The 12,072-nt window shown below is 35.5% G+C and overlaps 1 protein-coding gene across 2 annotated transcripts in view; it reads right to left on the reverse strand.

Moving 5' to 3' along the window:
• Nucleotides 1-305: 305 nt before the first annotated feature.
• Nucleotides 306-12,072, reverse strand: part of CEP85L (centrosomal protein 85L) — a gene marked incomplete at both ends in the record, with an annotated part of 152,570 nt that continues 140,803 nt past the window's right edge. For both annotated transcript variants that reach the window (XM_080700794.1, XM_080700795.1), the window contains 3 exons: nucleotides 306-469; nucleotides 4,331-4,562; nucleotides 7,210-7,317. In XM_080700794.1, coding sequence (XP_080556920.1) covers nucleotides 306-469; nucleotides 4,331-4,562; nucleotides 7,210-7,317 — 504 coding nt within the window. The remainder of the gene's footprint in view (nucleotides 470-4,330; nucleotides 4,563-7,209; nucleotides 7,318-12,072) is intronic.

Here is a 12,072-nt window from a genome sequence, read left to right on the forward strand (position 1 = left end):
ACTGTTCACAGCTTGGTCCTACAATCAGTAGTTTGAAAATATACATTTGTTTTTTTCTTGTAGACCTTATCACATTTTTTAAAATGGTAATTTGATTTTTTTTTTGCCTGATTAGATAAGCCTCTTCAAAATAAACACTCATTCCCTTACCCCTCAACAAAATGAATGCACAAAAAAAGAAATACCTATGTGCAAGTTATATGTCACTTGCAACTTTCCATTATAACTCCTAAAAAGAAATCTAGATGACTGTAACACAGCAGCATTTAACAGTGGGTCATTATTGCTGTGGGACCAACGCCTAATCACTGGGTTATACAGTTGTCTCCCATGTCCTGAGCATAGCGGTCTGATATTGTAGTCCTTAATTCATCAATGTCCCTTCGCAACTGGCATACATCTGACAGTTTTTTAGAGAGCGTTTCTGGGCTGTGGTCATTTTCAGTGTCTTCAGCCGAACAGTTCATTGCTGTGTAAATAAAACAGGGAGAGAATAACTTACTCTTTCTCTTTTTTTTGAACAAAGACATTTCAGATTTTTTACCTTAATCATCATGAATATATAATGCTATATACTGAATACCAGGTGAAATTCATATTTAAAGTTGTATGACTTATATTAAACAAATCTTATTTACTTGGTCCCTTAAAAATTTTAATTAAAATGCATTGAACTCATACAGTAAACAAATTCAGTATGTTTAATGAATGACAATAGTCTAAAAGTGAAAAAGGACATATTTAATGTCTCTTTTCAGGCTCAACTAGAGAACTCAATTCTTCCCATTAGATAATATCTGAAATAATTTGCATAGTGAGAGAGTGCCTTAAATTTTTACGGTTGCAAATTGGGTTTTTATTGGCATGCAAATATTAGTTTTTAAAATATAGGAGAGAGTGCTAAGATCTCCGAATCCCAAACAACTCAGTCTAGTTGATGGCTAACTGCCTGATGTCTGAACAACTATGGGGTAAAGCCATGAGTCAGCAAGCTTTGAATTATTAAATCTGGTTCTTCGTTATGCCATGTTACAACATAAAAGCAAACGTAGCCAGTGGTTCTTTTTCTTAATATGCTTTTATTGGTGCATTGTAGTCTCACATTTATGTAGATGTAGATAGACATATGCACATTTATTTATTTTTTGATTATATATATAAAACAATATATATAAAACAAAAATATATATATATTTTATTGGTGCACTATAGTCTCACATCATAATGTGGATGGTGTTGAAAATGGCATATATTCATACAGTACTTCTGAAACAAACATTTGCTTATACCTTCAGTAGCTCTGCTAATTTGTTGAAAGTACAAGAGAAAGGAAATACTAAGCTAACTGAAGAGGTGATAGGTACTTGTTCATTGGGTTGACCAAGAAAACAGAATGAACAAAAGCTATTTATAGTGACGGAAAACTAAATATTTGATAGAATTGTGAAATGGCAAGAAAATTTAATATCTGCTCTAAACTGGTAGAATAAGTCTATAGAGGTAGGTAGGAGATATCTATCTCTATCACAGGGGAGTGTAAGTATGAGGAAAACAGACTCATGAAGTAGAAAATAGATCACTCTGGCAAAAATGTGAAAAATGGGTTTGAAGGAGGGCGAATGAGATGTAATAACTCAGGTGGAGGGCTACAAAACCTTGAATTAAGACAACACAACAGAGACACAAGAATAAATGTTAGACATAATGAGGGGATGGATGATCAGACAGAGCTCAGTCATCATCAGTTTGGGTGAGGGTTAGAGCCCGGGCACCAGCTGAAGATGGAGGAGAAAGCAGGGTGGAATGTAACATCCAGGCTGGTGCCAGGTGGATGGTACTGCCTCTCACTCCTGTGAGGAGCAGGTGTAGGTAGGGATGAGAAGTGTGTTGTTTTAGTCATGTTGAGTCTGTGATGCCTCCCACATAGCCAGTTAACATACACATACAGGTGAGCTGTAAGAAGCCCAGAAGAAACAATCTAGGAAGGGTAAGAGATAAATGTCTGTATAGATGAAAAGTAGAAAACAATAAGACATTGATAATATTTGATTCAGAGAGATTTTTTAATAGAGAAACAAACAAAAAGCTAACAGCAAAAGGTTCCTGGGGATCCCAGTAAGCAATTGGCACAGAAGTCCATGGAAGACTGAGATTGCACAGTCATAAAGCAGAATCGGAACCTGGAGAAGGCGTGAAAGCCAAGACAGTAAAGCATCCTAAAGAAGGTTGGGTGCAGTGGCAACAGATAACCAAAGTAGTCATGGGATAAGGATTCAAAAGAGATCATTGCTTTTTGACAAGTTAGCTGGCTGGCAACATTCACAATGCCAAATATCATAAGGTAAGAATTTCAGGTTTGAACTTTAAAGACTGGAAGGAGTATATATGGGGAAAGAGTAAGAAGATGGTCAGATTCTTGAATCTCCCTTTTATTCCTACTAGGATCACTCTAATTACTCCATTTTTTTTTGGGGGGGGGCAGGTCTAGGGATGGAACCCAGAGGCATTTGACCTCTGAGCTACACCTCCTGCCCAATTTTTTATTCTTTATTTTGTCTCACTGAGTTTCAGAGGGCCTCACTAAGTAGCTGAGGCTGGCTGCGAAACATGATCCTCCAATCTCAGCCTCCCAAATGCTGGTATTAAAAGAGTGTGCCACCATGCCTGGCTAATTACTCTATTATTAATGAAAAAGTTACAAATGCTACTGTAAAAATGTAGAAGACTATAAAATAATTGGATAGGTAACCAGCTCTAAAATGGTGGGGGAAAATGAGGGGTTTTTTGCAGACGCTCTTGCTCCCAAGAGATTATAATTTTTTTTATTTTTTTGGTGGTACTGAGTTCCTGAAGCCCTTCTATCTGAGCGACACGCCCAGACAGATATATATATATATATATATATATATATATATATATATATATATATATATATATATATATATATATTTTTTTTTTTTTAATTTAGAAACAGGGTCTCTTAAGCCAGCGAGACTGGCTTTGAACCTGCACAATCCTCCTGTCTCCGTTTTCCAAGCGTGGGGATTACAGAGGGGGTCTCTCAGACCAAGAGATTATTTTTAACCAAATCACCCTGTTTACCTAGCATCCTTCTCCTTCTCCTCCTCTAAAAGATCCATATCATAAACAAGCTACTCCATTGCACACTCGCAGGCCTGCCGTGTACACTGACTTGTGTTTCCTTTGTTCGCCTGCTCTTTGTCCACATGCTATGGTTTAGCATGTATCACAACACTCTGAGATTTGGTAAATGTGTATGTGAGGGCTGTGTTCAATCGTCTGCATACCAGCACTCAGCTAATTGCCTGGACCACTGAAGGTATCTAGTGTTTACTGAATGTGTGAATATACTTAAACATTAAGTTTTTTATACATACTCACACTAGTATAAGGGAAAACTGTACTGACATTGCTGAGTACAGGTACATGTTCATTTAACAAGGGATATACTTGATTAAAAGTGCTATTTGGTTTGCCAGAATAACTATTATGAGGCAAAATAATAAAATATTTTCGATGAAACTAGTCCTCTCTCCAGTCACATATTGAACAAACTACAAGGCAGTACTTAATTACTTAATATAACTTGTTCATTCATAATCCTAATTTTGTGGTTTTATTCTGTTCTTTTTACTGAAATCTATTTCTTGTCTATTAAAAATAAACCAACATATCAATTTTCTACTAACTTGGACCCATAGATAATGCTATCTTTGCAGAAATAAGCATTCCTGCAAAAGTAGCCCAGAAGGGAAGGCTCCCTAGGCTATTTTTATGGCAGTTTTCACAATTATGTCTAGAGGAAGACAGAATTGAGCTGAGGGTGGATGGGTGACACATGGAAAAGGGCAAAGCTAACAGGTATGCAAGACAAGGGCATCAGGTCTGTAGGCTGGGAAAACTGGTGCATTCTAAACCACTGACACTCAAGTTAAGAACTGTCATATAATACAGACAGCATAGAGAAGCAAATATCTTATCAGTGAATACTGGTTAATCTACAAATACCATATGAAAGCAAACAGGGAGAATCATTCCTTTCAGAAGAGCAATCAGAAAGCCACTCCTGGCATCTAAAAAAAACATCTCCAGACATTCTATCAACTCTGATCCCTACTCACTCCTGAAAGTTACATAATGAGGTCAGTTCTAATAATGCAGAACAGGTAACTTACTTCAGAGACTTATGAATCCAAGTAGGGAAAAAAACCCACGAAAACAAACAGGGAAAAAGCAGAAGTTCTTGACCCATGAAGACAGGTTATTAATTGTGAAGCAATAAAATTAGGACAAGTCATCAACCACTTACATCTGATTCCCAGTAATAATGAAAGATTAGGCTCCTTGCCCTGAGCTCGCTGATTAAGAATACTACATAATGCTTTCAGGTCAAACAAACAATAGGACATTTCCTTGAACAGTTGATCAATCACAGTCAAATCAAATAATGGCCGTTTGTTAAGAACTGCCTGCTGCCTAGACTGGTCTGCTTCCTGGCCCTGATCCGATAAAGAGCATGTCTCTTCTGTTTGTCTTTGGTTCTGCAATAAATTAAGAAAAAATCAGTTGTTAGAGGAAAGGTACTTAAAAGCTATACAGGTTTAACATTTTTCCCCTAGTCTATTATCAAATGTCATGTTATGTACACCCTTGACTAAATTTGACTGCATATACACAGTGCGAGAAAAGAAAAATATTAATTTACTTAATACAAAAGTTCTTCAGTACCATATAATATCCTTGGGTAAAGACAAGAGAAAAAGAAAAAAAGAAAAGACAAATACAAATGGTCCCAGTTTCTAGAGCTTTCTCACATAATGAGCATCTTGGTTATGTATGTACTTTTTTACAATAATATTTATTCCAGTGACAAAAAGAAAACTTTAAGCCCCATTCTGTAGTTTTACTATTACTAACAATAATGATTAAGTTACTTTGAAACTATTTTTTAAATTTAAAAAAAGGCATATATCTTAATGTTGACTTGGTGTGGTGGAACAGGCTTGTAAGCTTCAGATGCGGAGACAGGAGGATTGCAGGTTCATGCCCAGCCTCAGCAACTTAGTGAGGTTCTACACAATTTAGTGAGACCTTATTTCAAAATTTAAAAATGATATATGGGCTGGGGATAGCTCAAATGAATAATGCCCTGGATTCCATCCTCAGCAACCCCCTCAAAAGGCATATATGTTAATGTTGGTAGAAACAAAAAAAAAAATATTGGCTTAATAGACAAAGAAATACAAATATAAAATCAAAGAAGGAGAAAAACAACTGTAAATTGTTAAATTTGAATTGGAAGCATCAATATGAACTTTACTCCACTCAGAAAATGTTAGTTACTATTACCTCTAAAATTATTACCTTCTCATCCTGAAAATTACTAATTAAAGGTAAGTTTAAGGGGCTGAGATGTAGCTCTGTGGTAGAGTACATGTCTACCATGGGTAAGCCCTGGATTCAATCCCCCAAACCACACTAAAATAATAAGTTTAATTAACTTTCCAGTTGTAACTATATTTCAGAATAACCAAATAGCCTGAAGGAGTGAGGAAAAGGGAAAAGTTTGTTTTTAAAAAAACAAATGAATGTCAGCCAATAAAAAAGAAATTATATGATTGTAAAAAAAATATCATTTTTCAGTCATCTGGTGATTTAGGCAACAGGTTCCCAAAGTAGGCAAGACTGTCCTTTTTTGGGGGGAAGGGGTGAAATAGGATACACAAAACAAAGGCAATTTTTTACTGTATCTTTCTGTTTCTTCACATAAAAATGGTAGATATGGGGGGGAAGGTAATGAATAATTCTTTGTCTGAAAAGGGGCAGAAGGAAATTAAATTTGGGATTCTCTTTTTAGGCAATGATCCTTGGTGAATGTTACTTCATTTGCCAGGGGAGGGCACTGACAAATGGTACACTGACATAGCCCAAAGATCACTTGCTGTTTCCCAGAGCTGAACATTTACCATGGAAAAGTCAGGCTGTCACCATCTTAAACCAGAGATTTCAGTACTTTTATGTCGCTTACAATGAGATAATCAAACATTACATAACCTGATGATGTGAACTTTCTTACAAAGTACTCAAACCAAAAAAATATTTGACATGAACTTTGTGGTATCTTTAGTTCTAACACCTAGCCTATAAGAAATACAAGGTGGTAATGATAAATGACACGCATGAGGAAAACAATTAGACCCATCTAGAAATGTGACAATCAACAAATCTATTAGACAAATGAATTTCTAGTATAAATAACACAGGAAAGGAGAGGGGTCTACGGGTCCTAAGACAATGAAGTGAAATGCAAAGTATAGTCCTTGACTGAATACTGTTTTCAAAATAGCCACTAATAGAAAATAGTTAATGAATATGGCAAATTGGAATATAGACTAAATACTATCAAGTTTATATCAAGGAGTAACTGTGCTTGTTGAACGTGATAATAATACCATGATTATAGAAGAATATGTCCTTAACTTTTGGAGATGCATACTTAAGTATTTAGGAGATAAATATAATAACAGTTAAAATATGTATTTTTGTACAGCATGTCCTTAAATACAGATCAAGTACTTCATTTTATATTTAAAAGAGAAAGTATGATCTCTTCTTTTTTATATATATTTTTTATTTTTTTGGTGGTACTGGGGTTCCTGGAAGCCCTTCTACATCCGGGCTACACTCCCAGACCTATTTTTACATTTTTATTTGGAAACAGGGTCTCCTAAGCCAGCGCGCACGGCTGGCTTCGAACCTGCGCGATCCTCCTGTCTCTGCCTCCCAAGTGCGGGGATTACAAGCGTGCGCCACCACGCCCGGCATGATCTCTTCTAATGATGAACTGCTAACACTGTATCTTCCTTAACAATTTTCAGCAAGTTTGTTCATATTCCTTTATGCCTTATTTCCTCATTTTTTGGAACCTAAAGCCCAAAGAGTATTTAACTTTGATATAGTTAAGACTGTAAGATTGTATTCTAAGACATAAGAAAAATGAAGGTTTGCCTTTTCAGTATAGTTTTCATAAGAAACCTAATGAATTTAAGTAACTGGCACTCAAAGTCAAATCTCCAACTTGAAAATATTCTAGTAATTAATACATACAAAATCAAATTGAGCATTGGTGTAAAACTTAAATAGGTAGTGAATTATCCTTCCAAAGAAATTTGAATTTCTTCTACTCACTTCAAGCAGTGCTTTTGTTAATCTCTGCAGGTTTCTTTCTTTCCTTTCCAGCTCTTCAGTCATCTTTTGTGTGGTCAATTTCTCTTTAGAAAGTTTCCCCTGCATAGACTACAACAACACAATTGTAAAGCAAAGTATGATAACATGTATATAGATAACCAGAGATGTTGGCTTGAATACTTTATATCTTTTTTTCCTTCCCAGTTCCTAGAAGATGAAGCCTTTACTTTTTTTTAAACAACCACTATTATTTATAGAGTAGATGGCTCCAAAGAAAAGGAGGAAAACCAGAAACAAAAACTCTGCAAAGAAAACTTTTCATCAGTGTAAATCATGTTAAATCTAAGTTGCTATTTAATACTCTATTACAAATAATTCTTATTGATTTTTCTATCAATTTGGGAGTGCAACAAATCTACACTTTTAAAAACATTTTATTATGGTCAATAAAAAGCAAAATAGTAAGATAATAAGGTCTATCTTCTATCATTTGAAACATAGCTGAACTTCCTTTCTCTATGTCTGCTTTATGTTCACTGCTTGGTAAACATAAAGTTGACCTCAAGCTAAAGGTCTATTGAGGGACTTCAATAAGGTAATCTTTTTCTTACTCCACACTAAAGTTATAAATTATCTAGACATGATACTATTATAAGAAAATCCTAACACCAAAACAGCATATCGAAAATTTTAAGAGTACTAGGTCATTTCAGGTGACCAGTCTGATTTTTTTAACTATATACCCACCAAAGAAAAACACACTATAAATTCTGTAGTTACTAGCAAATCCAAGGTGTTTCTATCAATTTTTTTTGTTAGACCATGAAATCAATAAACACATGAATGGAAGAATATCTTTTTCCCAGATCTGTTAATTCCCAACTCTGAAAATACTGATCAACTAAAAGACACAAACCATGTTGAAGATTTTTATGTTTTTCCCCCTTTTCTCCTTACATTATCTCTGGATGAAATAAGAGAAGATACCTTTCTCTGTGTATTGAAATAAGACTAAATATAAAGCAATCTTCTTATAACAGATATACAAAGGTACTGCTTTTACATTTCACTTGTTAAACTCTGAAAATATATTTAGTAACTCAAAAGTTTGAAAAAATAAATCAAACCCTGTAACAAGTGTATTTCGTTACAAGGGAAAATATGTTTTATATGCTGCAAAAATGCATCTCAGAGAACAGTCAGAAAGGGCTCTCTGAATATGCACCTATGTTTTCCAATACTGAAATTTCTTCATTGCTTCATTTGATTGAATGGTGTATAATATTTATTTACCTAACTGAAGATCTAAGCTTTCTGGCTATAATTTGAAAAAAAAAAGGCTTTTGTTAGCTATTCTAATGCATATACAAATACACATACTCTTGCACATGCATGCACAAGAGTGTGTGTGCATGTGTGCGCACACACACACATACACACACACACACATATGCATTACACAAATACATTCCTTCTTGCAATCATTCATGCAAACACTATTCTGAGTACTGGGTGATATTTTACTAGAAAGAAAAAGACCAAAGTAAATAAATATATTAGTTGCATAGCTCTGTATTCTAAAATTTGATTACTGCTTTATAGAACAAACAGCATGGCAAGGGAAAGGACACTGAAATCATAAGAGGGGAGAACAAGCATTCATGGAAAAGGTGATATTTAAGCAATAGTTCAAAGGAAGCGAGAGACTATGTCCTTCAGATATCTAGAGTGAGTGATTCTGTTAATGCAAAGGCTCTGGGACAGATGGTGCCTTCCATGTTCAGACAGAAAGAGAACCAAGTTGCTATGAAAAGTAGAAAACAGTAAGAGAGGAAGACAGCATAAGAATAGTGTAAGAGCTTAGATTTTTACTCTGGAAAAACTAAGGAACCATTAAGAGTTCTGGGCAATGAATCCCACTATTTAATAAGTTAAAAATTTTAATTGTTCTCTAGCAGAGACATGATATAACCTGATATTTTTGTTAATGACCACTCAGGCAGATGAGAACAGCCTGTTGGGTGGGCAAGGGTTAAAGCAGGAAGAAATAATGGAGATGAGAAACAAGATGGCTCAGATCAGGGTGGCACTGGAGGGGTAGAAAAAGACCAGGTTCTAGATATATTTTGAAGGTAATATAATTTGCTGACAAATCCAAAGTAAGACAGAAGCTAAGAATAAGTCTAAGCTCCAGAGTAAGTATGTGGAAGGGTAGACTAGCCACTAATGAGAAATCTGGAAGATGTAGCAAAATTTATATTGTGGTGATGCTGGGATAAAAAAAATTCAGTTTGCATATGTTATTTCTGATATGTCAAGTGGTAATATTGAATAGGCAAATAGATATACAAATTGGGAATTCAGGGAAAATTTTTATTTTATTTTGTGGTACTGGGGATTGAACCCAGGGGCATTATACCTTGGAGTTATGCCCCAGTCCTATTTTTTATTATTTATTTTGTAACAGGGTCTCACTAAATAGCTGAGTCTGGCTGTGAACCACGATTTTTCTGTCTCAGGCTTCCAAAGGCTGGGATTATAAGCGTGCACCATTATGCCCTGCTGTGATAATTTTAAATTGAAAACAAAAATTAGGCAATGGTGAACACACACATAAATAAGCCACAAGTAAGAACACCACAATAAGCACTAATAAACAATTCTACCAAAAAAATTCCCCTTAAGATATGTTATTATTAAAAATAATGTATGTCTTCAAAATAAACTATCATTAATATGCCATAAAAATAAATCAATCTAGATTTTAGAAGTTTTTTCTAATAAGATGTTGTATCTAATTTGTATATACTAGTCTACTAAACTCATTCCTATGAGTTCCACAAATATCTCTGCATTTCTGTAATACTGTATTTTATCTAGCGTAAGGCAGCAGATTCTACTGTTATTGCTAAGGCTAATTTTAGCTAGTTCTGTTGCTTATAACCAAAAAGCCTCAATGACCTCTTACTTGCCACGAAATACTTATGCAAAAAACACTGATTCTTTATTCCATATGTGAAGTTTTCAAAAGGGCTTATTCCAAATTCAGCACAGTATTTGAAATTCCTTGTGACCAAAGGCTTTTTCCCCACCTGTTTTAGACACTAGTTATTCCCTAGAACCCATGGTACAATCTCAGCAATTATTGAATGATTTAAGTTAATTAATCAATGACAAAATACAGAGTATTCAATACCTAATTTGGTTTTTGTTTTAGTAGAAGATTGTTCAATCATTCAATACATTCATTTGGCATCTTTTTTGTGCAAGGCACTGTGCCAAATGCCAAATTTGATAAAGATTGTCCATTATAAAGCTCTTGAAATATATCAGAAGAAACAACTAGGCATTTTATTTGAACTTAAGGAACTACTACCACCACCATAATGCAGTAGGAAATGTATTAAAAATATATTTCACATTGGAAACAAAAATTTCCCAATTCTACGTTCAGGCAATTGAATGTAAGGTGCTTTCCATATTTTCTGACAGTCTCCATTTTAACTTATTATGGAAAAGGACCTTTATTTAAAATTATCTGTTCCTTAAGGTTTCTACAAGGAAGGAATCATACTAACATTTTTCATGTGCATTTTACTTTTCCCTTGGAATTTTTTACTTGAAAGGCAGCCAGGAGTGGTGCCAAGAGCACAGACTCTTTAGTCAAAAAGACATGAATTATGATCTTTAGCTGTGACCTTGTGCTCATCTCTCTAAAGCTAATCTTTCTTGTATAAAATATGTTTCCTAATCTTGTGAGATTAGTGCTGAAGTTTAGAGGTAACAAATACCACCAAGAAAGCAGGGTTTCTGTAACCCGCTATTTGGCCACCACAACTGACACCCCAGCAACACTGTGCTTGGCTCCAGAGGCTCTCTTTCTTATGTGTGCTCAAGTAGAGGGAAATATGCAATCCCTTTTCCTCATTCCTCTGCACTGAGAGTAGAGAGAATGTTCCAAATATTTGTAAAAACTAAAATAAGTAAGGATATGCAAACATCATGAACACTAGCCTTAAGTTTTCTATTTATAAGAATCTAAGGCAGTCTACAGCTCTAATTCCTTTAAGTTTGCCATCATTTTGCAATATGCCATAACTTTAAAAGCCATCTGAGAGTTCTACTTTCAGCATGATAGGGTAAGTAACCGTGTAGACCTATTCCCCAGTAAAGGAATATTATTAAAGAAAACATTTAAGGTTTCTGGAAATGGTCCTAAATGCATTCAGCAAAATAAACATGTATTTAAACAAACTCACTTCATCCTTATCCCCTCTCACAGCCTGTGATAGCAATTCTACTCCAACCTGGTATAGTCAATAACACAGGGCTCCAGCTCTCCCCAGCTCCTGGTAGAGAGCTATCTTTCCAGAAGAGTTATGACATCAACATTTACAGTCAAGCTAAGATTCAGGCAAGTGAAGCCAAAACATGGGGGCTCTTTTTTTCTTCCACACAGATGGCTGCATATGATGAAAGCCTTACATTAGGTGTGGCACCACTGAGAAACTGGGGCCCTGACTACTCTGGCCTTAGCTTGTGGGGGAGGGGCTGGGAGAGGGGAAGGGAAGAGATGAAGTCTCTGCCTCCACTTCTTCTACTGAGTGCCTAGCTCTGAGAGGGAGAGTGTCACTCAGAAAAATAGCATTGCCCTTGCCCCTACTGATCTGACTTTAGATTTTTGTCTGGGAAGTAGGCCACATAACAGTTACAAATATAGCTATAAAGGAACTGCAACGATGTATGGAGAAGTTCAAGCTTAAAGACACTATCAAAACAATGGAGTTAGCTGGGCATGGTGGCACATGCTTGTAATCCCAGTATTTGGGAGGCTGAGACAGGAAGATTGGGGTTCACAGACAG

The sequence above is a fragment of the Muscardinus avellanarius genome, assembly GCF_963383645.1.
Source record: "Muscardinus avellanarius genome assembly, chromosome: 8".
Taxonomy (NCBI): domain Eukaryota; kingdom Metazoa; phylum Chordata; class Mammalia; order Rodentia; family Gliridae; genus Muscardinus; species Muscardinus avellanarius.